Consider the following 25,512-nt stretch of genomic DNA (forward strand, 5'->3'; position numbering starts at 1 on the left):
TCGTCATAAGCCTTTTTGGGGTAAGCAGAGGCTACAAATGCCAGACTAGCTATTTAATCTTGTTTAGGTTATATAATATATGTATTTCATTGTGTTGAGAAAGTAGCACAAATAGTGTGAAGTAGAAATGGCTTAGATTTAAGGTAAGGATCCCAATCATTTATTTTTGTCTAGTGCCTTCAAAAGGCTCTGAAATTGGGCAGGGGAACCCCAGGTCCCTCATATGTATTTATTTGCAGTAATTAAGAGTCCCTGAAGTGCCAAGTCTGTAAGGAAGGAGCCCAGTGGAAACCTCTGATGCTCCTGGCTATAGCTGGGCCTGGTTGCCTAGGTGCTGACTTCACAGATGCTGGGGGCCTCTGGCTCCCTCCAGCATACACATCCCACTACCTAATGAGGACCCACAATCTAATATCAGAACCTCTTCTGACCACAAGGACAATTGGCTGCAGTGGGGTTTGTTAGCTGCCCACAGCTAGTTCCTTATACTGGTGGTGCTCCCCTTTCCTATGCTGATCTAAATGACTTTCCTGAAGGTGTCTTCTTGGAGAAAATATGAGAGTGGGCAGCAGTGTTCCTTCCTGAGCCCAAGACTACCATCCTGGTCCCAACACTCCTCTACTGGGGGTGGAGGTGTGATCCCCTGGTATCTTTTCTCTTTACTGGGAGTGTGGGCTAACAGTTTCCTGAGGGGGGAGGGAGACAGGAGAGACAGAAAAAAGCCTCTGCTGGGGAAGGCTGGCGACACTAAAGACAAACACAATACATACCACAGTTCCCTAGAGAGCTCCAGAAGCTCTGTTTGGCCACATGTGCAGAGGGGGGACGGTATAAAAACTTGGAAAGAATTCCCAGAACAGGCTAGAAGCACATTCTTGCTTATAAGCACTTCTGAGCATCTGTCATTCTGATATTCATGGGTGAGCCCATTTACAGTACTCTGTGGAGGCCATGGTGGCCATTCACTGCTGCCCACCAGACAGAGTATGAGATAATAATTCAGAAAGTGTAGTCCCTTCTCCTCCCCTCAATTTTTCCAGAATAATAAGTACCCTCGGTGAGGGAATGAGGTGACACTAATCTTTCACCCTAATCTTTCACACTAATCTTTCACCCTGAACGTTCTGAAGTAATAACTGGTCAGGACTAAAGAAAACTTCCGGGTTATTTCCCGGAAACCACAGGTGATTTGAGGCAGGAGGCTGGAGGCTGGAGGCTGGGGGTGGGGTGGAGCATAGGCACTGGATGAATGAATGCTGCTTGCAGAGCACTTGTGTGTGGGACAGAGCTGACATCTAGCGACTCTAAGCAGAGGGTGAGCACTGCCTGCTCTTGTTTATCTTGTCAGGACACATGTCAGGGCTGCAAGGGAGGTCTCTTGGCAAACTCTGTGTTCCTGCCCTTCTCTTCCCCAGCTTATCTCAGCAGGCCCAGGGCTTGTCCTGTTTATCAGGCTGACTGGGTTATGTTCTCACTTAAATAACTGCATTGTGAGTTCTGCTTATGCACTAACTTGCAGGCCCCACAGCCACTGCACAGCATTTGCCCAAAAGTCTTTGAACACTTCCCCTTCCCTGGGGATTGCCAGATTAACAGAATTTATAGTTAATTGTACATTTTTGAGAAACCATCTTATTTATTTGCTTATTTATTTGTCATCTCCAGGACTTCACCACTCCAGGCTGGATTTTTCAGAGAGAAAGAGAGACTCCAGCACCAGAGCTTCCAGACTTGAACCTGGGTTACACACATGACAAAACTGTCCATATGAGCTATTTTGCTAGCCCAATGTTTTTCAGTTATGTAACATGAAAGTTACTGATATTAAAAAACAAAAATAGTTTGAGGATATAGTTCACTTGACATAGCTTTGCGATGTGTGGTACAATCCAGGTTATCTTGGCCCCTTTCAGCCACCAAGTTGCTGATGCTACCATGACACCAACCTGACTTCCCTGGGCAGACAACCTCACCAATATGTCCTGGAACCCCACCTACCCAGAGCTCTGCCCCACTAGGGAAAGATAGGCTGGGGGTATGGATCAACCTGCCAATGCCCATGTCCAGCGGAGAAGCAATTACAGAAGCCAAACCTTCCACCTTCTGCACCCATAAATATCTTTGGTCCATACTTCCAGAGGGATAAATAATAGGGAAACCTCCAATGGAGAGGAGGGGATATGGAACTCTGGTGGTGGGAAATGTATTGACTTGTACCCCTCTTATCCCACAATCTTACCAGTCATTATTAAATCACTAATAAAAAAAAAGTTTAGCAAAGCACTAGGACCAGCGTAAGGATCCCAGTTTGAGCCCCCAGTGAGCACCCTGCAGGGGTGTCACTTCACAAGTGGTGAAGCAGGTCTGCAGGTGTCTTTCTATCCCCCTCTCTGCTTCCCCTCCTCTTTCCATTTCTCTCTGTCCTATCCAACAATGACAACAATAATAACTACAACAATAAAACAACAAGGGCAACAAAAGGGAATAAATAAGTAAATATTAAAAAAAAAACTCTTAATTAAAAAAAAAGTCCAGCCCTCACCACACTGAAGGAAGCTTTGATTCTTTGTTATCTTTCACTCTCTTTTTGCTCCTCTGCCTTTTCAGTCTCTGATTCTTTGTTATCTTTCACTCTCTTTTTGCTCCTCTGCCTTTTCAGTCTCTGATTCTTTGTTATCTTTCACTCTCTTTTTGCTCCTCTGCCTTTTCAGTCTCTCGCTTAAAACAAAACAAAACAAAATTGTCTGTGTGTTATTTTAAATTTAACTGGGTGCCCTGTGTTTTTATTTACTAAATCTAGCTCTCTTACTTTCATTTTTCTTTTCACTTTGTTGGTCTTTGGGTGCCCTCTAGGAATTTGAATGATCCGACTGACAGTTCTGACACTATTTTAGGGTGCTCTTTTACCACTTGTTACCCAATATATCTAAAAGGCCTATGATGTGTTTAAAGAATTCTCAAATGTCTGCTAAGTACTTATATATTTTGTTTATCCTGTAAATTGCTGCCACCCCATAGCTATTCCTTATTAATCAGTGTTTGCTTTGATTTTTGTAACTAGTGCATACATAGAGATGTGAAACCAGAAAATATCCTCATCACAAAACATTCAGTGATTAAACTTTGTGACTTTGGATTTGCCCGACTTTTGAGTGAGTATTAATGTTCTCTTTAGTTCAGTATAAGAGGCAGATGTACTCTGTTTGATAAATTATCTAAGTGCTGTAGAAAGCTGGTTCTTGTATGTTTAGAGCATGAACTTACCATTCATTCCAATTCTGTAAATGTATACTGTATTTAAACTATATCACAGTAAAAGGGCTATAAACAGGTAGATTACCTTCCTAGTTTCTTCCATTTTTTGTTAAAATGGCACTTTCAGAACTGTGGTTTTCAACTTTGACTGCAGGTTAGCATCATCTGGGGGATGGTAAATCCTAACTACAAAAATTCTACTGATAACTCCAGCTCCTTCCTCAGAGCTTTGGGTTTTGTGGGCAGAGTCAAGGCCCAGGCTTCAGTTAACTTCAAAAAATAGTATATTCCAAGTGTTTGTAATGTGTAGTCAATGGTGAGAACTACTACTTTATTTTTAAAAAATATTTTGTAGAGCTATATATTCTTTTTTATCTTTATTTACTTATTGGATAGAGACAACCAGAAATCAAGAGGGAAGGGGGCAACAGAGAAGGTGAGAGACAAAGAGACACCTACAGCCCTGCTTTACCACTCAAAGCTTTCCCCATGTAGGTGGGGGCCGGGGGTTCACACCCAGGTCCTTGCGCATTGCAACATGTGCGCTCAACCAGGTGCGCCACCACCTGGCCCCAGAACTACTACTTTAGAAAAGCCACACTCCCAGATTTGATTATTTTATTTTATTTATTTTGTTTTTTGCCTCCAGGGTTATTGCTGAGGCTCAGTGTCTGCACTCAAATCCACTGCTCCTGGAGGCCATTTTTCCCTTTTTTTGCCCTTGTTATCATTGTTGTTATTGTTGTTGTCATTGCTGTCGTTGTTGGATAGGACAGAGAGAAATCGAGAAGGGGGAGAGAAAGATAGACACCTGCAGACCTGCTTCACCGCTTGTGAAGCAACACCCCCCCCCCACCCCTGCTGGGAGGGAGCCGGGGGCTCGAACCAAAATCCTGACACCGGTCCTTGTACTTTGTGCCAAGTGCGCTTAACCAGCTGCCCTACCGCTCGACTCCCCAGATTTGATTTCTTAAGTATTCTGCTCCAAGTTTCAATTCCAGGCTGCCACTACTCTTTGTTTTCTATATTCCATCACTGTCAGCTGGGCCAAGTGACTACTATACTGACTATGTGGCTACCAGGTGGTACCGCTCCCCAGAGCTGTTGGTGGGGGACACCCAGTATGGCCCTCCAGTTGATGTTTGGGCAATTGGCTGTGTCTTTGCTGAGCTGCTTTTAGGGGCTCCTATCTGGCCGGGGAAGTCAGATGTGGACCAGCTCTACCTGATTCAGAAAACCTTGGGTAAGTGGTATTTTAGTCTTACTTTTTGGGAAATGTGGTAGTTTTTACCTGTGTTGGTGAAGGATTGAGCCAAATTCTTAATCTCATCTGTTGTTCTTTACTTTTTAAAAAAGATTTATTTTTTCATGAGCTGGTGAAATAGCTCACCTGGATTATGTGCTGCTTTGCCATGTGCACAACCCAGGTTGGAGCCTAGCACTCACTAATTTGAAGAAAGCTTCAGTGCTGTGGTCTGTAATAAATATAATTTCATGAGAAACAGGTAGATAGAGGAGAGAGAAGTAAGATCTGTCACATGTGGTGCTAAAGGAAAAACTTGGGACTCTGAGCTTACAAGTCAAGAACACTACTGATGTGCACTGTGATACTTGCTCAGTTAATTTTTTTATGGAGAATCTCTCAAAGCTGCATTTAAATGACTCCATCACAGATTCAACAATTATTTTAAGAAGGAGCTAACAATTTTAATCCAAGACTGCTGATGTGCACTGTGATACTTGCTCAGTTGATGGCTTTTTTTTTCAGTTAATGTTTATTATATGGAAATTCTCAAAGCTGCATTTAGATGCTCAAACTTGAAGCTCAAACTTGAAGCTGCATTTAGATGCTCAAACTTGAAGCCTCATGCCTGAGAGCTCAGTGCTTTACCAACTGTGCTAATTTCTGGGAGCTCAGCATAATTTGGATCAAGTTAAACCCTGAAAACTGATCATAGCAACAAATAAAAACTTGCATTTTTATAAAGGCTGTGGTTTATAGAGTGCTGCTGTGTTTTATTTCATTTATTATGATGTGGTGCTTTATCCTTTGGCCTGCAGGCTAGCTTGGATTATTTAGATGCCACCCAGGTTTTGCCTGCTGTCCAAAAGTGGGTTGGATCTACTTGGTATAATTTGGTGGGTTATTTTGGGGGTCATGAACACTGAAAATTTTCTCCATGTAAATTATGGTAACTGTGTTCCCAGGCCCAGAAAACAACCTAGCATTCATAAGTTCATTCTACCAAAACTTACTTGAGTAGCAGAAGAGATATTGTAGAGTAAGTTTCTGAATCTTTTATCAGGAAGAAAGTCTGATTCTTTGGCTCTTTTACCTCCTTCTTAGTTTACTCTAGCTCATCCTCTGACTAATTCTATTTTCTGCTTCTGTTAACCTGCTTTCCCTTCCCTCAGCTTCCTTCTTCAGTTCAGTTACAGTATTAGTTTATTCTGCTAGTTGTCCTTTTAGCTCAGATATTTCATCTTTCAGTTCTTTAATTACCTCAACATAGCTGGTATTTTACTTGAGGATCTCATCTGTTTCCCTATTTCTTTTTTTTAAATTTTTTATTTATAAAAAGTAAACTTCGACAAAACCATAGGATAAGAGGGGTATAGCTTCGCACAGTTCTCACCACCAGACCTCCATATACCAACCCCTCCCGATAGTTTTCCTATTCTTTAACCCTCTGGGAGTATGGACCCAAGATCATTGTGGGATGCAGAAGGTTGAAGGTCTGGCTTCTGTAATTGCTTTCCCGCTGAACATGGGCGTTGACAGGTTGATCCATACTCCCAGCCTATCTCTCTCTTTCCCTAGTGGGGAAGGGCTCTGGGGAAGCAGAGCTCCAGGACACATTGGTGGGGTTGTCTGTCCAGGGAAGTCTGGTCGCATCCTGCTAGCATCTGGAACCTGGTGGCTGAAAAGAGAGTTAACATACAAAGCCAAACAAAAAAGGGATTTATTTGAGGTCTAGGCTCATCAAGTCTGTTTGGGAGAGTCAGGACTCCCCGAATAGGGCCCCAGCTGATGGGTTGACCTGATAGTGACTAAAGTGTCATTGTTAAAGTATGCCAGTCTCTTGTCCTTATTCAGCTTTTGCAGTCCTTACTTTGCTAAGGTTGGCTTTGAACTGAGTGATAGAACTGTAATGGGAAGTACGTGAGGAGGGTATCTAAGTCTAAGTGGACACTATTTCATTATGAACTTGATACTGATTCACTAAAAACTATTGTGTATTTTTGCTTTCAGGTATATATTTTGCCCTAATTTATAGATACATGTGAACATATGTTTTATCTTACGGGACCTGGCCTATATCTAGATTTTGGGACTTTGTTAGGAAGTGAACCTCCTGGAATGGAATTAGAGAATACCATGAAAGGAAAGGTCTCACCCGAGTGATGAGGGTGAAGGGTTGGCAATCCATGCCTGATGTCTCTGTACACAGTCTGAGGTGAAGCATGCTGAGATGGTACTTGTTGCATTGATTAGGTTGGAATCAGCAGATGCAATATCATTTGGCCTGACTTGAGAGAAGCATGCAGGGAAGTGAGCCCCACCCCAGAGGTTCCAGGATTGGGAGAAACATAGGCTCTATAGAGGAAGCGGGAGATTCCTGTTGTCTTAGGGTTTAAGGAGACAATAGACAGTTATTGCAATAGTCATATTATTTGGCAATTGAGTTAACTTTAAAGAATCCCTTTGTTAGGATTTGCTGTATCTTACACACCCTCACCATATTTTATGTCCTTTGACATTGTTTGCATATAGCTGTGCCACCAGTTGCTTTTGTTCTCCCTGGATTAAGCTTTTAAGAGTCAACATATCAAAGACTCAGCCTATGTATTAAAAAGACTCAGTCTGTGCTTTAAAAAGTTTGAGATATTCAATCAATTTTCCCCCTTTCATATTAATTAAATAGTGATTTATATGACTGCAAATTGATAGGAGTGTACATAAACACCATTCCCACCACCAAAATACTGTGTCCCCTCCCCTCCCCCCTACCCTCTCTGCCCCATGAAGCTGAACATTCACCTTCACCCTCCACCCAGGGTTTTTCCTTTGGTGCCCTACTCCAAGTTTCCCTATTTCTGATAGCCCTTTCTTCAATAATTGCCCTCATTTCTGTAACTATCAGTTCCATTACTGTTTGGATAGTTCTCTTATCTATAATTGCTTCTGACTTATTTGGAGTTTCTTCTGGGGTCCTGTCCTCATTCATTGTGCTAGCAGTTTTATTTGCTCTTGATTTGACCTTTTTTTTTTTTTAGTTGGTTCAGTTTGTATTTTTCTGTCCTGTCGCTCTTCAGTTGTGTTGTGTGAGTATAAGCCACACAAGAGTCTTTTTTTGGATGAAGTCACAAACCTCAGAAAGTACAGTAGCAGCCAAAGTAAAGATTAATGCAGTTCAACTGAAACCAGATAGTCAAGCAACACCTCCACTCTAAAAACAAAAACCAACAATACAAAGGGAAAGAAAAATGAAAAAAAAAGTAGAAGAAAGAAAGAAAGAAAAGAAACAAGGAAAAGTAAAAATAGACAAGTACAAAAATAAGCTGTCAATTATAAATGCTAGAGATAGTGGGACGAGAGAGAGAAGGAAAGAGGAGAGAGACACAGGGGGAGAGAAAGAGAGAAGAATCAACTTTCAGACTTCTACAAGATAATTCACGAACAAGTGCCAGTGAATAAAAAATAAAAAAAAGAAAGAAAAAATCAGTGAAGGAAAGTAACCTTTTTGATCAGCTTTAAGGAAAGAAAAAGGAAAGTAGAGAAGGGGGAGCAAGTCGCTCACAGAATGTGTAGCACAACCTATCAATGGAAGAAGCAGCAATGGCTCCTTTTGCTCAAGTTGGAGAGGGGGAAAAGAGACAAGCACAAGTAATAATGATAATAGAATAAAATAAAATTTAATTTAATTGGGAGTCGGGCAGTGGCGCAGCAGGTTAAGAAAACATGGCGTAAAGCGCAAGGACTGGCTTAAGGAACTCGGTTCAAGCCCCCGGCTCCCCACCTGCAGAAAAGTCGCTTCACAAGCTGTGAAGCAGGTCTACAGGTATCTATCTTTCTCTCCCCCTCTCTGTCTTCCCCTCCTCTCTCCATTTCTCTCTGTCCTATCCAAAAATAGTGACATCAATAACAACAATAATAACCACAACAATGTTAAACAAGGGCAACAAAAGGGAAAATAAATACATAAATATAAAAAATTAAATAAAATTCCCTAACAGTCAGTTTGCAGATTGAACCAGTACAGATTGGCTCCACACAACTTCATCTCTTTCCTAAACCAAAGTAAAAATAAGCAATTATAAGAGGTAACTATCAGGCAAACACAAGTGTTAGCAGAAAAACACAAGTACCTTACCCCAGGCAAGACCAAGGCCTTGATTGGTCAGGTATTCTGTCATTCAGATAAAGTTCCTGCTACATTCAGTGTCTTTTGAATGATACATATTTGAAAGACACCCTTGCTAATCCAGTACACTTCTGGTTACAAGCACTTAGGATGATATTTGAAGCAGTGAAACAAAAGGAACCTTTCTATATTTGGGGGAATTGTGTAAAGTTCATCCTGTCCACAATTCTGACCAAATCAATCCTCCAGTAAAATCCTAGAGCTAGCTACTATACATGAAAAGAAACTTGGTTCAGTATCTCTAAGGAGATACTCAGAAGGTCCCAAGTCCACTTGCCAAAGAAGAGTAAAAAATAAAAACCTGCCAACTAGGACTGGACTGGGGTTCTGATTCCAGGATGCTGAGCAGCCTAATTTACTAATTTTCTTTGGAGCACTAGCTGCTGTCCCACTCCATTCTGGATAAGCAGCCAAAATTCACTTTCTAATGTCCCCTCTGGGTCTCAGGGAGCACAGGGCCTGTACTTTAAATATAACCCTCTTCCAATAAAAAGCTGGAGGTGGGCATGCAGTTCTTTCTTTGCCTCTTTCTGTCCATCCACTCCCTATCAGAGCAAGAGGAGAAAGAAAGGAAAGTGCATTGAGTAGAGAAGCAAGATAAAAGTGTGACATCCAGGGAGTCCGGTGGTAGCGCAGCAGGTTAAGCACAAGTGGCACAAAACGCAAGGACTGGCCTAACAATCTGGGTTCAAGCCCCTGGCTCCCCACCTGTAGGGGAATCATTTCACAGGTGGTGAAGCAGGTCTGCAGGTGTCTATCTTTCTCTTCCTACTCTCTGTCTTCCCCTCCTCTCTCCATTTCTCTCCGTCCTATCTAACAACAACATCATCAATAACAATAACAATAATAACTATAACAACAATAAAAACAAGGACAACAAAAGAGAAAATAAATAAATATAAAATTATTATTATTATTTTTTACAAAAAGAGTGACATCTAAAGAATCAGCCTTGGGTGAAGCCAAGATAGTGACTCAGAGACACTTGGCCTGAAATCTGCAAGGAGGCTGCAGAAGTTCGGGTGAGGGTAGGAATTCTGAGTCAGTAGTGAGATAGGGGTGCACTGGGTGGGCAGACAAGAACTAAAGAAGAGTCCTACAATTCATATTTGGGCTGGCAAACAGAGGCCAAAAAGCAGCAAAGGGAACTGAGATTGGCTGGGAGTTTTCTGTTTTGTAACCAGAAGGTACAATGGGATTTCCAAGCAATCTCTATATGGTAAAGCCAGAAAATAGTTTTAATTTGGGAAGGTGGTCCTTCTTATTGGATCTTTCATTCCTCCTTTCTTCTTTCCCTCCCTCTTTCCATGCCTCTCTTTTCCTTCCCCCACCCCTTTAGTTCCCCCTTCCTCATATATTGAGTGCTTGCTCTGTGTCAGGAAAAAATACACCTTTTGGTTTTTGTACCAGAGTATCACTCATCTCTGCCTATTGGTGGTGCCTGTGATTGAACCTAAGATCAATCATGTGCAAGTATTATGCAGTACTACACCACTTATCTTCCACGCTTTCCAATATACTTTTCTCTTTCTCTTTAGTATCCATCACAATCTTCAGGTTCTATGCATGTCCCCTCTGTGCTTTGTCCACTGTAGGTTTCAGTACAGGTTGTTGATGGCTGATTGAATGCCTTTCTTTTGACTGGAAGAGAAAGCTATAGCCCTTATAGGTATAGGCACAGACAACATCCATGGAGGGAAAACCGAGTTCAGTGCTTACTAACCATCTCTTCACCACTGTCTTTCTTCTTGTTTAAAGGAGATCTCATTCCTAGGCACCAACAAGTATTTAGCACAAATCAGTACTTCAGTGGGGTGAAAATACCAGACCCTGGAGATATGGTGAGTGATATACTTTTTTTGTTTTGTTTTGTTTAACCAGAGCACAGGACAGCTCTGGTTATTTGTATGCCAAGACTATGGTTATCAGTATGTTTAAGTGCTGATCATTCTGTCTTTATGGGTATTAGTAGGATAACTAGGTTTGTGTAGTTAGTCACTTGTCTGATCTCTCCATGGCTCACCTATACTGGAAAGTTGGTCTAAGATGGTACAGATGGACTGATTTTGGAGGCTGTTGGTAGCAAGCTTAGCCAGCACACTGGAGAGGAGTACAGAGTTGCCTGTTCTCACCTCTTCTGTCTTTAATCACTTTAGCACTTGTAACTCAGCCAGTCAATGTTTAGACAGTGATTCATTCACCCAGCAAAGTCTAGCATTGTCCAAACCTTGGAACTACTATGCACTCACGTACCAGATCATGGAAGGAAAATGGTGATGAATTTGCTAGAATAGCTTCACTGTAGAGCCTTCCCTCAATGGCCAAAGTGGAGGAGGTAGTCATTCTTTTTCTCTTTTCCTTTCTTTTGTATTTTACTTTTGTTGCCACCAGGGCTATCATTGGTGCCTGCAGAGTGAATCCATTGCTCTTAGTGATTTCTTTCTTTCTTTCTTTCTTTCTTTCCTTCTTTCTTTCTTTTTTTTTCTTTTTGTTTGATCGGACAGAGAGAAGAGGGGAGGGGGAAATATAGAAGGAAAGTGAGACACCTACAGCACTAACTTCATCACTAGTGAAGCTTCTCCCCCACAGGTGGAAACTGGTAGCTTGAACCCAGGCCCTTGCACATAGCGTTGTGTATGTTCTACTAGGTGTGCCACTAACCAGCCCCCAAAAGCACTCATTCTTAAGAAATTAAGAAATTAAAAATATCTCTAGCCCACTTTTAACATTTTCCCACTGAAACCATTAGACAAGATTATAAAAATGTAGTATTCTTCAACAAAAGGCATTTCCTATAGTGCTTCATCAGTAGGGGATTAGTTAAAGTTATGATATATCCTTACAGTAGAAATACCATATAGCTTTAAAAAAATTAGATTTATATGTACTCACCTGAAAAAGTATCTACATACTAACTAAAAATACTTATAAGGCAGTATATGTTATATGAAGTGATTTTAAAATTGAAGGGGCTGGGTGTGGTGTACCTGACACATGTTACAATGTGCATGGACCAGGGTTTGAGCCCCTTCTTCCCACCTATAGGAGGAAAGCTTTGTGAGTGGTGAAATTGGGCTACAGGTGTCTGTCTCTCTCCCTCTCTATCTCCTCCTATCCTCTCTGTATAATAAATAAAGATAACAGAAAATTTTTAAGAATTTTAAAAATTTAAAGAATTAAAAAAATAAAATTGCTTAATACACAATGCATATATTTCACATATATAAATACAAATATTACTTCTAGAAAATCATGAAATAAATGGTTATAAGTATGTCTACCAAAATATTAGTAGCTATCTCTTTGTGATGAAGTGGTAATTTTGCTTACTTTGTGTTTGTTTTAAAATATTAAAATGTCCTTTACAAAATATCTCTCTGGCTTTTAAATTAATTTTAAATAATTAAATTTTCTTTGTTTTGCCACCAGAGTTATCTCTGGGGCTTAGTGCCTGCCTATAAAATGAATCCACTGCTCCCAGTGGTCATTTCCCCCACCCCTATCCCTTTCTTTTTTTATTTGATAGGACAAAAGGAAATTGAAAGAGAAGTGGGAGATAGAGAGGGAGAGAAACAGAGAGACACCTGCAGCCTTGCTTCACCACTTGTAAAGCTTCCCCCTAAAGGTGAGGAATGAAGGGTCAAACCCGAGTCCTTGAGCACAGTAATGAGTCTACCCGACCTGATGCACCACTACCCACTCCCAGATTTATTTGTTAATTGGGGGTGGGTAGGACACTCAGACACATGGAATGCTAGGCCTTGAACTCAGGATCTCATGTCTAAGAGTCCATTGCTTTATCCACTGCACCACCTCCTGAGCCCTAAAATATTTTCTAATGAGCCTCAATTATAATCAGAAACATTTCAAAGCATGCTTAGATTTGTGAAATCCTGATTTTCTACTGCCCAAAGAAGGTACTTTAAAAATGAAACAAATATTCCTTGTTATTCAGTTCCCAGATGGAAGTTCCATCAAGTTCCATGTGTCTTTTCCTTCAGTCTCTGGGCTTGTCCCAAGGGAAGGAAACTTCCATGGTCCTCTTCCCCCTGCCTCCCTCATCATCACCTGAGCACTAGCAATAGGAAAAGTGGGTCATGCTGGGATATAGAGGCAGAAATGACACCTGGCATATGGGAGGTGACCCAGCCAGCTCCCTTGTGACCTGGATGTTCCCAGTTCCATGTTCAATATCCCTTAGCAATTTCCTTTTTGCTTGTCTACTGTAAAGCCTCAGAAATAACCAAGAATTCATAAATGTAAAAAAGCTTCTCATGCTTTTCCAAAGGTTGTCCTGCAGGGAATTTCCTGTTGACAGAAACACAGGAAGAAGCAGTGTCGTGGTTTGCTGGTTCACGTCTGTGCCCTCCCTGGTCCCTCTGCTGGCCAGTGGATCTGATTCAGGAGGCCTGCTTGCTGCTGGGGTTGGGCAACCAGCTCAACAGGCACAATGGATCTCTCACATCCGTCTCCAACTGCCCAGCCTCATCCCAGGCATATTGCTGAGACAGCAGAGCTCATTGTCAGCTATGCTCCCATGTCTGTCCCCAGCAGCACTCAGATTTAGCATACAGAAGGAGCAAGAGAAATGTCTAAGCTGGGAGGGTACTCTCAAGGGCTAATATAAATCAGCTTTAGAATTGCCTTCCTATTGATCTGAGGGAAGGCTCCTGTCTCAAGTATATACACACTTGGGAATTAGTTGTCGGGGCTGGATTCATTGTCCTACCATAATACTGTGCTCCAAACTTGTCCATGGCACCCAGGATTGTGTTTCATTGTATGAGCCTGGTCAGCCTGGCCATTTGCTCCAGCCTCCAGTTCACACACTGCTTCTTTTATATATACAGTACACTCCTGTGATTAATTTATCTTAGCTTAGCTGATTTTTTTTATTCCACCAAGGCTAAATCTAGGGCTCTATGTCTGTACAATAAATAAATAAATAATAAAATCCATAGCTCCTGGAGTCCATATTTTCCTTTTTCTCTTTCCTGTCTTTTTAATAGAGAGAAATTGAGAAGGTAGGAGGAGATAGAGAAGGTGAGAGAAAGAAAGAGATATACCTACTCTCAGAACTGCTTCATCACTCCTGAAGCTCCCACCTGCAAACACGGACTGAGAGCTTGAACCTGTGTCTTTGCACATGGTAATATATATGCTACTGAGTGTGTCACTGTCTGACTCCAGCTGGTCTATTTTTTTTTCCTCAATCTCCCTCCTTGATTAGCCTCTGTATTAGTGGTATTGTCTCTAACTAGCATTTTTGTTTGCCAGACATTCAACAGTCCTCCCACATTGCAAGCTTTCTTATTCCTGATTGTCTCCTGCATGTGACTGAAGCAAAATAGCCTTATAAGGTCAAAGGGAGATTGATAAATGTCTGCTGGGAGACTCCTTAAGCAGCCCTATGATTAGTAAACAGTAAGCTCTTAGGGGAAAAATAACAATGTTTATTCCAGAAAACCAAGAAACATCTGCTTACCTGGATAATGGGGGGGGGAGTAGCCTATTTCTTAATCTTTTATATAAATGTCAAAATTATTCTGACGAAAGATAAGTGATGTAAATGTCAGCAAAAAAAAAAAAAAAGGGAAAGAACCGACTGATGGCTTTTTTTCTCTTTGATTGGTGCTCCTTAATAATTTGCTTTTATTTGTTTCATTTTAATGAAAGAAAAATACAGAGAGAAATAGCAGAGCACTGCTAAGCTCTGACTTATGGTGGTGCTGGGGGTTGAATCTGGGACCTCAGAACCTCAGGCCTGAGAGTCTTTTGCATAACCATTATGCTGTCTCCTCAGTCCCTAAGTATTATTATTTATTTTAATGTAAGAGAGCTACAGAGAGAAATAGCAGAGCACTGAAGAATTTGCTACTTACATCAGTTCTTCAGGAAGTATTTAGGAAGAAAAATATTATCTTGTTTATTTACCATTTCCTTTTTTAAATTTTTATTTATAAAATAGAAATATTGACAAGACCAGACGATAAGGAGTACAATTCCACACAATTCCCACCACCAGAACTCCGTATCCCACCCCCTCCCTTGATAGCTTTCCTATTCTTTCACTCTGTGGAGTATGGACCTAGGATCGTTGTGGGGGGCAGAAGGTAGAAGGTCTGGCTTCTGTAATTGCTTCCCCACTGAACATGGGTGTTGGCAGGTTGATCCATACTCCCAGCCTGTCTCTTTCCCTCGTGAGGCAGGGATCTGGGGAGGCAGGGTTCCAGGACACACTGGTGGGGGCATTTGCCCAAGGAAGTCAGGTTGGTATCATGTTAACATCTGGTGGCTGAAAAAAGAGTTAAGATAATAAAGCAGGGGGACCGGGTTGTGGTGCACCTGGTTAGTGCACATGTGACAATGCACAAGGACCCAGGTTCAAGCCCTTGGTCCCCACCTGCAGAGGGAAAGCTTTGTGAGTGGTGAAGCAGTGCTGCAGGTGTCTCTCTGTCTCTCTCCCTCTCTATCTCCCCTTCCCACTCGATTTATGACTGTCTCTAACCAATAAATAAATGAAGATATTAAAATTATTTTTAAAAAGATATAAAGCAGAATAAATTGTTGGCTAATCATGAACCTAAAGGCAAGAATATTGTAGATGAAGATTTGGCATCTCCATTTTGGAAAAAAGCTAGTAGGTCTATTTTAGGTATATTCCAAGGGGTCCATGACTTTACTAGTTTTTGCCTGAACCTGACAGCTAACATGCTGGTGGACCCAAGGTATTGTCTGGGGAGATGATGTCATGGATGGAAAAAGGACTAGAAAGCTAGATCAGGGAAGAGAGTAGCTCCCAAATATGGGAAAAGTATATAAATATTGTTAACTGTAAACCCCTTAGATTTGATCTGGGGCCCATATTCAGCGCAAGAGCCTATATAAGCTCTGCATCCCTGTAGGTCTGAGCTCACATTCTGTGGTCACAGCTAGGAACATCCCAGGCTGCAGAGTATGTTGTCCAACTTTCCTTTGGAGAATGGAGCATTCCCTGACATTGTTGATCCACATTAAGGGCAAGGTCCTGTAGGGGCCCACAAAGGGGTCCATTATGTTGATCCAGATGGAGATGACCAGTGACAGTGGAGAGAGGTATCTGTTAGAGGTCTAGGCCCAATATGTCTGTGTGAGAATCCCAGGACTCCCTGACTAGGGCCTCAGGTGATGGGTAGCCTGGTAGTGATTAAAAAGAGTCATCATTAAAGTATGCTGGCCTCTTGCCCTTATCCTATTTTTTTTTTTTTTTTTTTACCAGAGCACTGTTCAGCTCTGAGTCATGGGGATTCAACCTGGAAGCTCAGAGCCTCAGCATGAAAGTTACTTGAATAACCATTATGCTGGCCCAGGAAGAAAAAAAAATTTAAAGCAATTTGGAGGTGGGAAGAGAAGGAACTTGTGAAATTGACATATGTAGGTGATTTCAGGTGGGATGTGGAGGTGGGTTGGCAGGTGGGAGACAAGAAAAAAGCCAAGCTATTATTCCTACTCAAAAGATAGTTGGTATGATATAACCATATGTTTGAATTTATACTGTAAGTAAAAACCCCTTTTCCTATTTTTTTAAAACAGGAACCACTTGAATTAAAACTTCCAAACATCTCTTATCCTGCCATGGGACTCTTAAAGGTAAACTCACAGCTTACAAGAGGCCAAGCATACCCGTGACTGCTATTATCATTGGTGAATCTGAATCTGAATGATTTATACCAGTCCATAAATCAAAAAGTACTCATTTTAATATTCTTTTTCTTCTTTGGAAAGGATAAATATTTTCAGTTTTTAAAATGAGTTACACTGTATTGGGTTGCCAGAAAAGTCCTGATGTCTTTTTGTTTTTCTATGCTAAAATGTGTCATGACTTCCAACAACCCAATTTTACAGTGAAGACATCTGTGAATTTTTTTCACTTTCAATAAACCTAACATTGTATTTGAATTCTAAATTTACACAAAGTTGAAATTTCAGGGGGGTAGTATTTGTTATACAAAAGGATCCTTTTCTTCAAAAAATGTTTAGCCATAGTACATTTTAAAATAGCCAATCCCCAAATTTAAGGTTTTAAGAACTTGACTTATATATACATTTTAGAAATATATAGCTATCTGGTAAAATGAGATACCAGCTAAAACACTGACAAGTTCTAGCCAATGCCCCATCCACTTAAAAACAGGTAATATGGGGGCTGGGTGGTGTCATAGCAGGTTATGTGCACATGGCGCAAAGTGCCGGCGTGAAGATCCAGGTTTGAGCCCCCGGTTCCCCACCTGCATGGGGGTCACTTCACAGCGGTGAGGCAGGTCTGCAGGTGTCTATCTTCTTCTGCCCTTCCTCTCTCGATTTCTTTCTGTCCTATCCAACAGCAATGACAGCAATAACAACAATAATAATTTAACAACAACAATAATACCGATAAACAAGTGCAACAAGAGAAAAAAATAGCCTCCAGGAGCAGTGGATTCATAGGGCTGGCACCAAGCCCCAGAAATAACCCTGGAGGCAAAAAACAAACAAACAAACAAACAAAACACCATGTAATACATTTATATGATGCACTGTAATAATAATTTAAAAAATCAGCTCCTTGCATGTGTAGTTGTAAGATATATACTATGCATAGACAAGCCCTGTGGCCTCCTTAATGGCAAAACAAGTAGTAAAGGATATAGTATAAAGTTATGCATATTATGCCTCTTTGATACATATATGCCTATAATATATAAACTATCTCTGAAAAAATATACATATGTCTATGAGAAAGTGATTATAGATGGGGGAATGGAAGAATTAGGAAAGTCTACTATATCCAGTGTGACTTTTATGTTACCATGTACAGGTATATATTTAATATATATATTTAATTTATTATTTCTTGGATAGATACAGAGAAACTAAGATGACAGGGGAGCTAGAAAGGGAGAGAAAAAAGAGGGATATCTATAGCACTGCTTCAAAGCTTATGAAGCTTCCCCTCTGTGGGTGGGAACCAGAGGCTTGAATCTGGGTCCTCTTCATGGTAACTAGTCAACTTTCAACCAGGTGTACCACCACCTGGCCCCTATAAATATCTATATTTTAAATTTTCTCCCCCCCTTTTGTTGCCCTTGTTGTTTTATTGCTTTGGTTATTATTGTTGTTGTTATTGATGTCATTGTTGGACAGGACAGGGAGAAATGGAAAGAGGAGGGGAAGACAGAGAAGGAGAGAGAAAGACAGACACCTGCAGACCTGCTTCACTGCCTGTGGTGGGGAGCCAGGGGCTTGAACCGGGATCCTTGAGCCGGTCCTTGTGCTTCACGCTACGTGCGCTTAACCTGCTGCCCCCCCCAATACTATTTTTTAATTTAAAAAACCGAGACTTTAGAATTATGTGCAGTTTGAGTCCCTGGTCCCCACCTGCAGAGGAAAGCTTTGCAAGTGGTGAAGGAGGGCTGCAGGTGTGCTCTTTCTGTCTATCTCCTCTACCCTCTTGATTTCTGGCTGTCTCTATCCAATAAATAAAGATAATAAAAAAAAATTTAAAAAAAAGAAAAACAAGATCAGAGGGGAAACAGTAATTCAAACTTGGACTGGAGTTGGTGTACTACACCAAAGTAAAAGACTCTGGCGGGGGGGGGGGGGAGGGTTCAGGTCCTGGAACAGTATGGCAGAGGGGGACCTAGTGGGGACTGTATTGTTATGTGGAAATATTATGCATGTGTGTATAAACTACTGCATTTTACTGTTGACTGTAAACCATTAATTCTCCAGTAAAAAAAATTAAGTTAAAAAAAAAGAAATTATGAGCAAAGGCCCATACTAGTTAAGCAGACTATTTAGTTGCATGCTGAAGTGAGCTTAGCCATAGTCTACTCCTTAAGGTCAGAGCACCAATTACCCCAGAACAGAACAAGGTGGAGAAAATTATTTCTTGTTGCAATTTCTAAAACAGATTTACTAGATGTCTACCTGTTTAAGAATGATTGTTGTCAGGGGCTGGCTGGTGGTGCTCTTGGTTCAGCATATATATTACAATGTGTGAGGACTGGGTTCAAGCCCTCTGTTCCTATGTGCAGTGGGAAGCTTCACATGTTGTGAAGCAGTGCTTCAGGTCTCTCTCTCTCTCTCTCTCTCCTTTCTCCCTACCAATTCCCTCTCAATTTCTCTCTGTTTCTATCTAATAAATGAGATTTTTTTCCCTCTAGGGTTATCTCTGGGGCTCAGTGCCTGAACTATGAATCCACCCCTCTTAGCAGCATTTTTTTTTTCTAATTTTATTAGATAGAACAGAGAAATTGAGAGAGGGGAGAAAGAAAGATAGCTGCAGACCTTCTTCATTGCTCATGAAGCATCTTTCCTGCCAAGTGGGATATGGGGGCTCCAACCCAGGTCCTTGTGCTTTTTATGCTTGGTAATATTTGCCCTTAACCAGGTACACCACCACCTGGCTCCCTAAATAAGATATTGTAAAAACAACAACAACAAAAAAGAATGATTGTTTTTCCTCTCTCTTGTTCCCAACTTAAAGCATTTATACTCTTTCAAAGAGGAGACAAGCTTAACATTAACAAGTTAATACATAATTAAAAATGTAAGGAGAGGGAATTTTCTGTTCTTTTAGGGCTGTCTCCAGATGAATCCTGCTGAGAGATTGACATGTGAACAGCTGTTGCAGCATCCATATTTTGACAGCATTAGAGAAAAAAGGAATTCAGTGGAAGATCATGACAAACCGACAAGGAAGACCCTGAGACCAAGTCGAAAACATCTTCCTGGGGTAAAAATGGGGCACGACTTTACTGATTCAATTATGGTCGCCATTTCAGGGGAGCTCAGACCTGCACCTGGTACAGTCTGATTCAGTGGTGATTTTGACAGCCTACAGTTCCTGCACCCTTACTCCAGCCTGAGAGACAGGCTTCCCCCCCCCTTTTGTTGCCCTTGTTGTTTTTTATTGTTATTGTTGATGTCGTCATTGTTGGATAGGACAGAGAGAAATGGAGAGAGGAAGGGAAGATAGAGAGGGGGAGAGAGAGACACCTGCAGACCTGTTTCATCACCTGTGAATTGACTCCCCTGCAGGTGGGGTTCCAGGGGGCTCAAACTGGGATCTGAGCCCCGAGACAGGGTTAATCAATATTAACCAAGGCCTCAAAGATAGGTGCAAGATCCTTCTCTCTGATTCCTAAGGGCACCTTTGCTCTGCAGTTCACTGCTACCATACAGGAGCTAGTTTTTGGCATGTGTGAGCTTAGGTCTCAGCCAGGTAGATAAATGAACGTGGGTCCAGCTGAGTGAGCTACTGAATGAAATGAGTGGGCTAAGGTTATACAAAAGACTTTCATCCCTGAGGCTTTGAAGCCCCAGGTTCAATCCCAACACCACCATAAACCAGAGGTGAGCAGTGCTCTAGTCTCTCTCTCTTTCTCATTAAAATAAAATAAAATATTTTTTAAAAGATGAAATCAGGTACTGGGTTTAAGACACTAGTTCCTCACCTGTGAGGGAGAGGGGAGGCTTCACAAAGGGTGAAGCAGTACTGCCGATATTTCCCTCTCAATTCCTGTCTCTCTAAGGGGAAAAAGCCACTGGGAGTGGTGGATTTATTATGTAGGCACTGAGACCCAGTGATAATACTAGTGGCAATTAAAAATGAAAATGAAATTGTATTTCTCCCAGGCAAATCTCTGTCATCATATTTACCTGTGGTAGTAATTGACACTGCAATTACTTTTTTAAAATATGTATTTCTTTTGCCTCCAGGGTTACCACTGGGGCTTGGTGCCTATACTATGAATCCATTGCAATTGGAAGTCATTTTTTCCCCTTCTTGCTTTGGAAAGAACAGAGAGAAATCAAGAGAGGAGGGGAAGACAGAGAGGGGGAGAGAAAGATAGACACCTGCAGACTTGCTTTATCACTTGCAAAGCAAACCCCCCTGCAGGTGGGGAGCTGGGGACTCATTTGCGCTTTGCGCTACGTGTGCTTAATTAATATTTATTTTATTTTATTTTTACATTAATAAGAGAGATATAGAGAAAAAGACAAAGTGAAAAAGACCAGAGCACTGTTTAGCTCTTGTTTATGGTAATGTTGGGGATTGAACCTGTGTTTACAGAGCCTCAGGCATGAAAATATTTGCATAATTACTATGTTATCTTCTCAGCCTAGTTTATTTATTTATTTTTAATGAAAACATCAGTGTTATCTTATGTCAAAACAATGAGTGCTTTCAGTGATAGCGGTACAACAGTCATTTTAACCAGAGACTAGAATCCAAAGTTGCACTGGGAATCTGAGAAGAATCACCATTGGAACAATGGGACAAAATGGTCTCATGTTAAGTGTCTTCTCACAATCTCAAAGGAATAATGTTTTAGAATAGGCTATAGTTAGACACAACAAAAATGATCTCACTTTTGATCTGCCAAGATACCCTTAAGTTATATTCTCTTTTAAAATTATTTTTATTATTGGATTGTATAGAGACAGAAAAATTGAGAGGGGAGGAGGAAATAGAGAGACAGAGAGACACCTGCAGTTGTACTTCACCACTCATGAAGCTTTCCCCTTGCAGGTGGGAACCAAGGGCTTGAACCCGGGTCCTTGAGCACTATAGTGTGTGCATGCTTAACCAGGTGTGCCACCACCTGCCCCCTCCCCCACACTTTTTTTAAGATAAAAATTCTCTATCTTGCTTTTGTCTTTTCCTTTGCAGCCTCCACATGAGTGGCATCTGGGTGCTATGTGAGGTTAGGAGAAGAGAGTGGACAGTTTTTTAATAACAGGTTCAGTGTGAATTCCAAAGCTGTAAGACAAAGCATACTTACGAAATTAAAATTCATTTTATGTTCTGCTCTGTAACTTATAACCCAGAGAGCAAAACAGGCTGGAAATACTTCCCCTACAGTCACTTCTTTAATTTCTTTTTACTTTGAATAAATGGTCTTGATGAAAATATTTCTATTTAATAGAGAGAACTTCATAAACCAGTATGTATTTTATAGGTCCTGAAGGATTCAACTGATTTTAAAAAAAATTTTAAAAGTACCTACTTTTTCAGACACCTAAGGCCATGTAGTACAGTAAAACCATATGTGCTTTCCCCATACTGTTAGCTGACAGTGACAATAAATCTAAGCATTTACTGGCAGCATGAAAGATGTAATTTTTCCTTTTTAACTAAGGAACAGTGGAAAAATCACATAAGTGCTCCAGACATCAGTTTTTCTTTGCCCTAAAACAAGGCATTGACTTAAATGACCCCTCAAGTCCCAGTAGGCTCTTAACTCCTATAAATCTACATTTTTATTTTCTAAATAAATTTTAGCATGTATGTTTTCTTTTTAATCTCAAGTCTTTATGTGCATATTGTGCTTTTAAGCATTAAATAAAACTTTAAAATGTAGAGACCATATTTAGACATTTTTGTCCTCTTTCATGTCTTGAATACTGGCAGAGAAAGCATCTCTGTGCTGCAAAAGTCATTTATGTACTCTTTAGAGATGTTATCATAATGAAAAAAAGTACGTGGCAATGAATGCAGTTCTGTGTTTTGCATTTTTCTGTTGCAGTACCTACCTCAGCTGACTAACAGCACCATTCTTCCAGCTCTGGATACCAAGAAGTACTGCTATCATAACAAGAAACTTAACTACCATTTTCCAAATATTTGAGACTAGTGATAAAAGAATTGATCAGTAATGTTAAAAAATAAGACATGCATTTGAATGAAAACAATCACAGTTTTGAAAAAGCATCAAAAGAAAACAAAGTAATACACTTGGCAAAACATAAAGGGAAATTCCAGCTGCAGTCTTCCATACTTGATGCTGGTGACCAGAACAGAAAGGAAAAACCTATTTGGATTTTCACTTGTATTTCTGTTGTATCTAAGTTACTTAGTTTATAGGCAGAATATAAATTGTATCCACTGCCCTTGCCTCTGGCAAAACTACAGATGTAAAAAAGATTTATGCTTCAGATCTCTCCTTGGTTATCTCCTGCTTTTTCAGATTGTGCATCATAAGGGGAGTTTTTGTTCTTGAAACCAAAAACACTTTCTGCTTGTTTTCTTTTGATTTTCATATTTCATAACATTTTTGGAATATATGAGTTCAAATATTTAAAATAACAGATTCTCATAAATTATACTGTATTTAAAGTCATGTTTTACTGTATCTTCAAAACATTTTTTTTCTGCACTCTGTTCATTGCTATGTTAATTTTCTTCATGAGGGCATTTGCCCTCATTTGTTTACTGCTAAGAAATCTACCGAATTCTGGAATCTGTTAAATTATTTTGGCTAATCTGGTTAATTAATGATATCGTAAGGTTTCCCAATGTATATAGTTTCTTGGGTAGAACTAGTCATGGGTCAATTACTAGTTTTAGTATTACCTAATTTTTATTATGTAGCCTTGATTCAGTATCCAGAAAGGACATCCATTTCTGTGAATAGTTTATATTCTGTGTTTTTCTTTATGTCCTTGACATATGACTATAATTACCTAACTTATCTAGTATTTTTACAGAAAATCAATCAAGATAGAAAAAGTATTCCTAGACTACCTTGATTCACCACAGAGCAACCAAACAAGCCTGAGACAGAATGGCTCATTATGTTCCTAATTATTTCTAAATGTATTTATTCTTATACTTAATTTAACCAAATCTGAATCCTTTCTCAACATAAAATTATTACTGTTTTACATGTGACAGTAGTTCTACAACTTTGTTTTTTATCTATAGTTGTGTTATGTGCTATTTACTTAAGTTGGTTACCATAAGAGTTTTTTCTAGGGGCCAAGTGGTGGCGTACCTGGTTAAGCGCACACATTACAGTACACAAGGACCCAGGTTCAAGCCCCTGGTCCCCACCTGCAAGGGGAAAGTTTCACAAGTGGTGAAGCAGGACTGCAGGTGTCTCTCTGTCTCTCTCCATCTTACTTCCCCCTCCCATCTCAATTTCTCTCTGTCTCTATCCAATAATAAATAAATAAATATATTTTTTAAAAAAAGAGTTTTTTCTACCAGAATGCTACAGCACAGAAAAGTGATTATTTAAAAACTGTTTCCAGTCTAGGTTGTATTCAACAGCTTTATGTACAAAACAAACACACAGAAATCCAGTAGCATGGGGGTTGGGCGGTAGCGCAGCGGGTTAAGCCCACATGGCACAAAGTGCAAGGACCAGCGTAGGATCCTGATTCGAACCCCCGGCTCCCCACCTGCAGGGGCAGCACTTCACAGGCAGTGAAGTAGGTCTGCAGGTATCTATCTTTCTCTCCCCCTCTCTGTCTTCCCCTCCTCTCTCCATTTCTCTCTGTCCTATCCAACAACGAACGACATCAACAACAACAATAATAACCACAACAAGGACAACAAAAGGGGGGGAAATGGCCTCTAAGAGCAGTGGATTCATGGTGCAGGCACTGAACCCCAGAAATAACCCTGGAGGCAAAAAAAAAAAAAAGAAATCCAGTAGCAAGCTGGCATATAACTATCAGTAATAGAATCAGAGCCATTCCAAGCAGGTAAAAAGGAAGACTTGTTTAATCTACTTGTGATAATCTTTATCACTGCTTTCCTAGTATAAATTAAATTTTATAATTATACTCATTTTAATGTCCATGGAACTCCTTGAAAGCATAGTATACAAGATATCTGAGGAAACTGACATGCAAAATTTTCAATTAGAGAAGTTTTTTAATTTAAACAAGTATAGATGATAGCTGTGTTGATTTTTTTTTTTTCCTCCAGGGTTATTGCTGGGCTCGGTGCCTGCACCATGAATCCACCGCTCCTGGAGGCCATTTTCCCCCCTTTTTTGTTGCCCTAGTTGTTGCAGCCTCGTTGCGGTTATTATTGCCATTGTTGACGTTGCTTTGTTGTTGGATAGGACAGAGAGAAATGGAGAGAGGAGGGGAAGACAGAGAGAGAGGGGAGAGAAAGATAGACACCTGCAGACCTGCTTCACCGCCTGTGAAGCGATTCCCCTGCAGGTGGGGAGCCGGGGGCTCGAACCGGGATCCTTATGCCGGTCCCTGCGCTTTGCGCCACGTGCGCTTAACCCACTGCGCCACCACCCGACTCCCAGCTGTGTTGATTTTTACGATTGTTCCCTATTCTACTGCAATCATAATACTTAAATCAGTCAAGTGTGTACTTATTATTTTAACAAAACACCAGGCTGGGAGTCAGGTGGTAGCACAGTGGGTTAAGTGCACATGGCGAGAAGCATAAGGACCAGCGTAAGGATCTGGGTTCGAGACCCGACTCCCCACCTTCAGGAGCGTGCTTCACAGGCAGTGAAGCAGGTCTACAGATGTCTATCTTTCTCTTCTCCTCTCTGTCTTCCCCTCCTCTCTCCATTTCTCGCTGTCCTATCCAACAATGATGACATCAATAACAACAACAATAAAAACAAGGGCATCAAAAGGGAAAAAAATAAATATTAAAAAAAAAACACCAGGCTAAGTTTACAAAATAAATTTACTAGCAACTTTCATTCTGAGAAAGACATATTATAAAGAACATAGGAATACAGGATTATGAGAAATGTAAGCAAATGATCTCATTCATATTGGGAAGCTGACTTTTGGTCTGATTCCATCAATGTCTCTGATATTGAGCTTTTCCATAATTGTGCATTTATAGTAATATGCTTCAATAACTAAAATTCTATTTAATACAAAAATATGCTGCACATCTAAATCACTAAGTCTAGTCAAGAGACAGTTATGTAGCTATGTATGTAGTATGTGGAATGTTATAAAATTTGAATTAAAATGCTACCTGGTTTGTGTTTTTCTTATGATTACATAATGTATGTTAATCCTCATCCAATTT

At 40.5% G+C, this 25,512-nt stretch overlaps 1 protein-coding gene across 5 annotated transcripts in view; it reads left to right on the top strand.

Moving 5' to 3' along the window:
- Positions 1-25,457, top strand: part of CDKL1 (cyclin dependent kinase like 1) — a 70,412-nt gene extending 44,955 nt beyond the window's left edge. The window contains exons 4-9 of one of the 5 annotated variants that reach the window (XM_007535788.3): positions 3,062-3,152; positions 4,298-4,498; positions 10,440-10,522; positions 16,254-16,310; positions 19,282-19,473; positions 22,235-25,457. In XM_007535788.3, the coding sequence (XP_007535850.1) occupies positions 3,062-3,152; positions 4,298-4,498; positions 10,440-10,522; positions 16,254-16,310; positions 19,282-19,473; positions 22,235-22,336 (726 nt within the window). In that variant the 3' untranslated portion in view covers positions 22,337-25,457. The remainder of the gene's footprint in view (positions 1-3,061; positions 3,153-4,297; positions 4,499-10,439; positions 10,523-16,253; positions 16,311-19,281; positions 19,474-22,234) is intronic. The other 4 variants (XM_060175001.1, XM_060175004.1, XM_060175002.1 and 1 more) reach the window with 4 other exon arrangements.
- Positions 25,458-25,512: the final 55 nt, after the last annotated feature.

The sequence above is a fragment of the Erinaceus europaeus genome, chromosome 16, assembly GCF_950295315.1.
Source record: "Erinaceus europaeus chromosome 16, mEriEur2.1, whole genome shotgun sequence".
Taxonomy (NCBI): Eukaryota; Metazoa; Chordata; class Mammalia; order Eulipotyphla; family Erinaceidae; genus Erinaceus; species Erinaceus europaeus.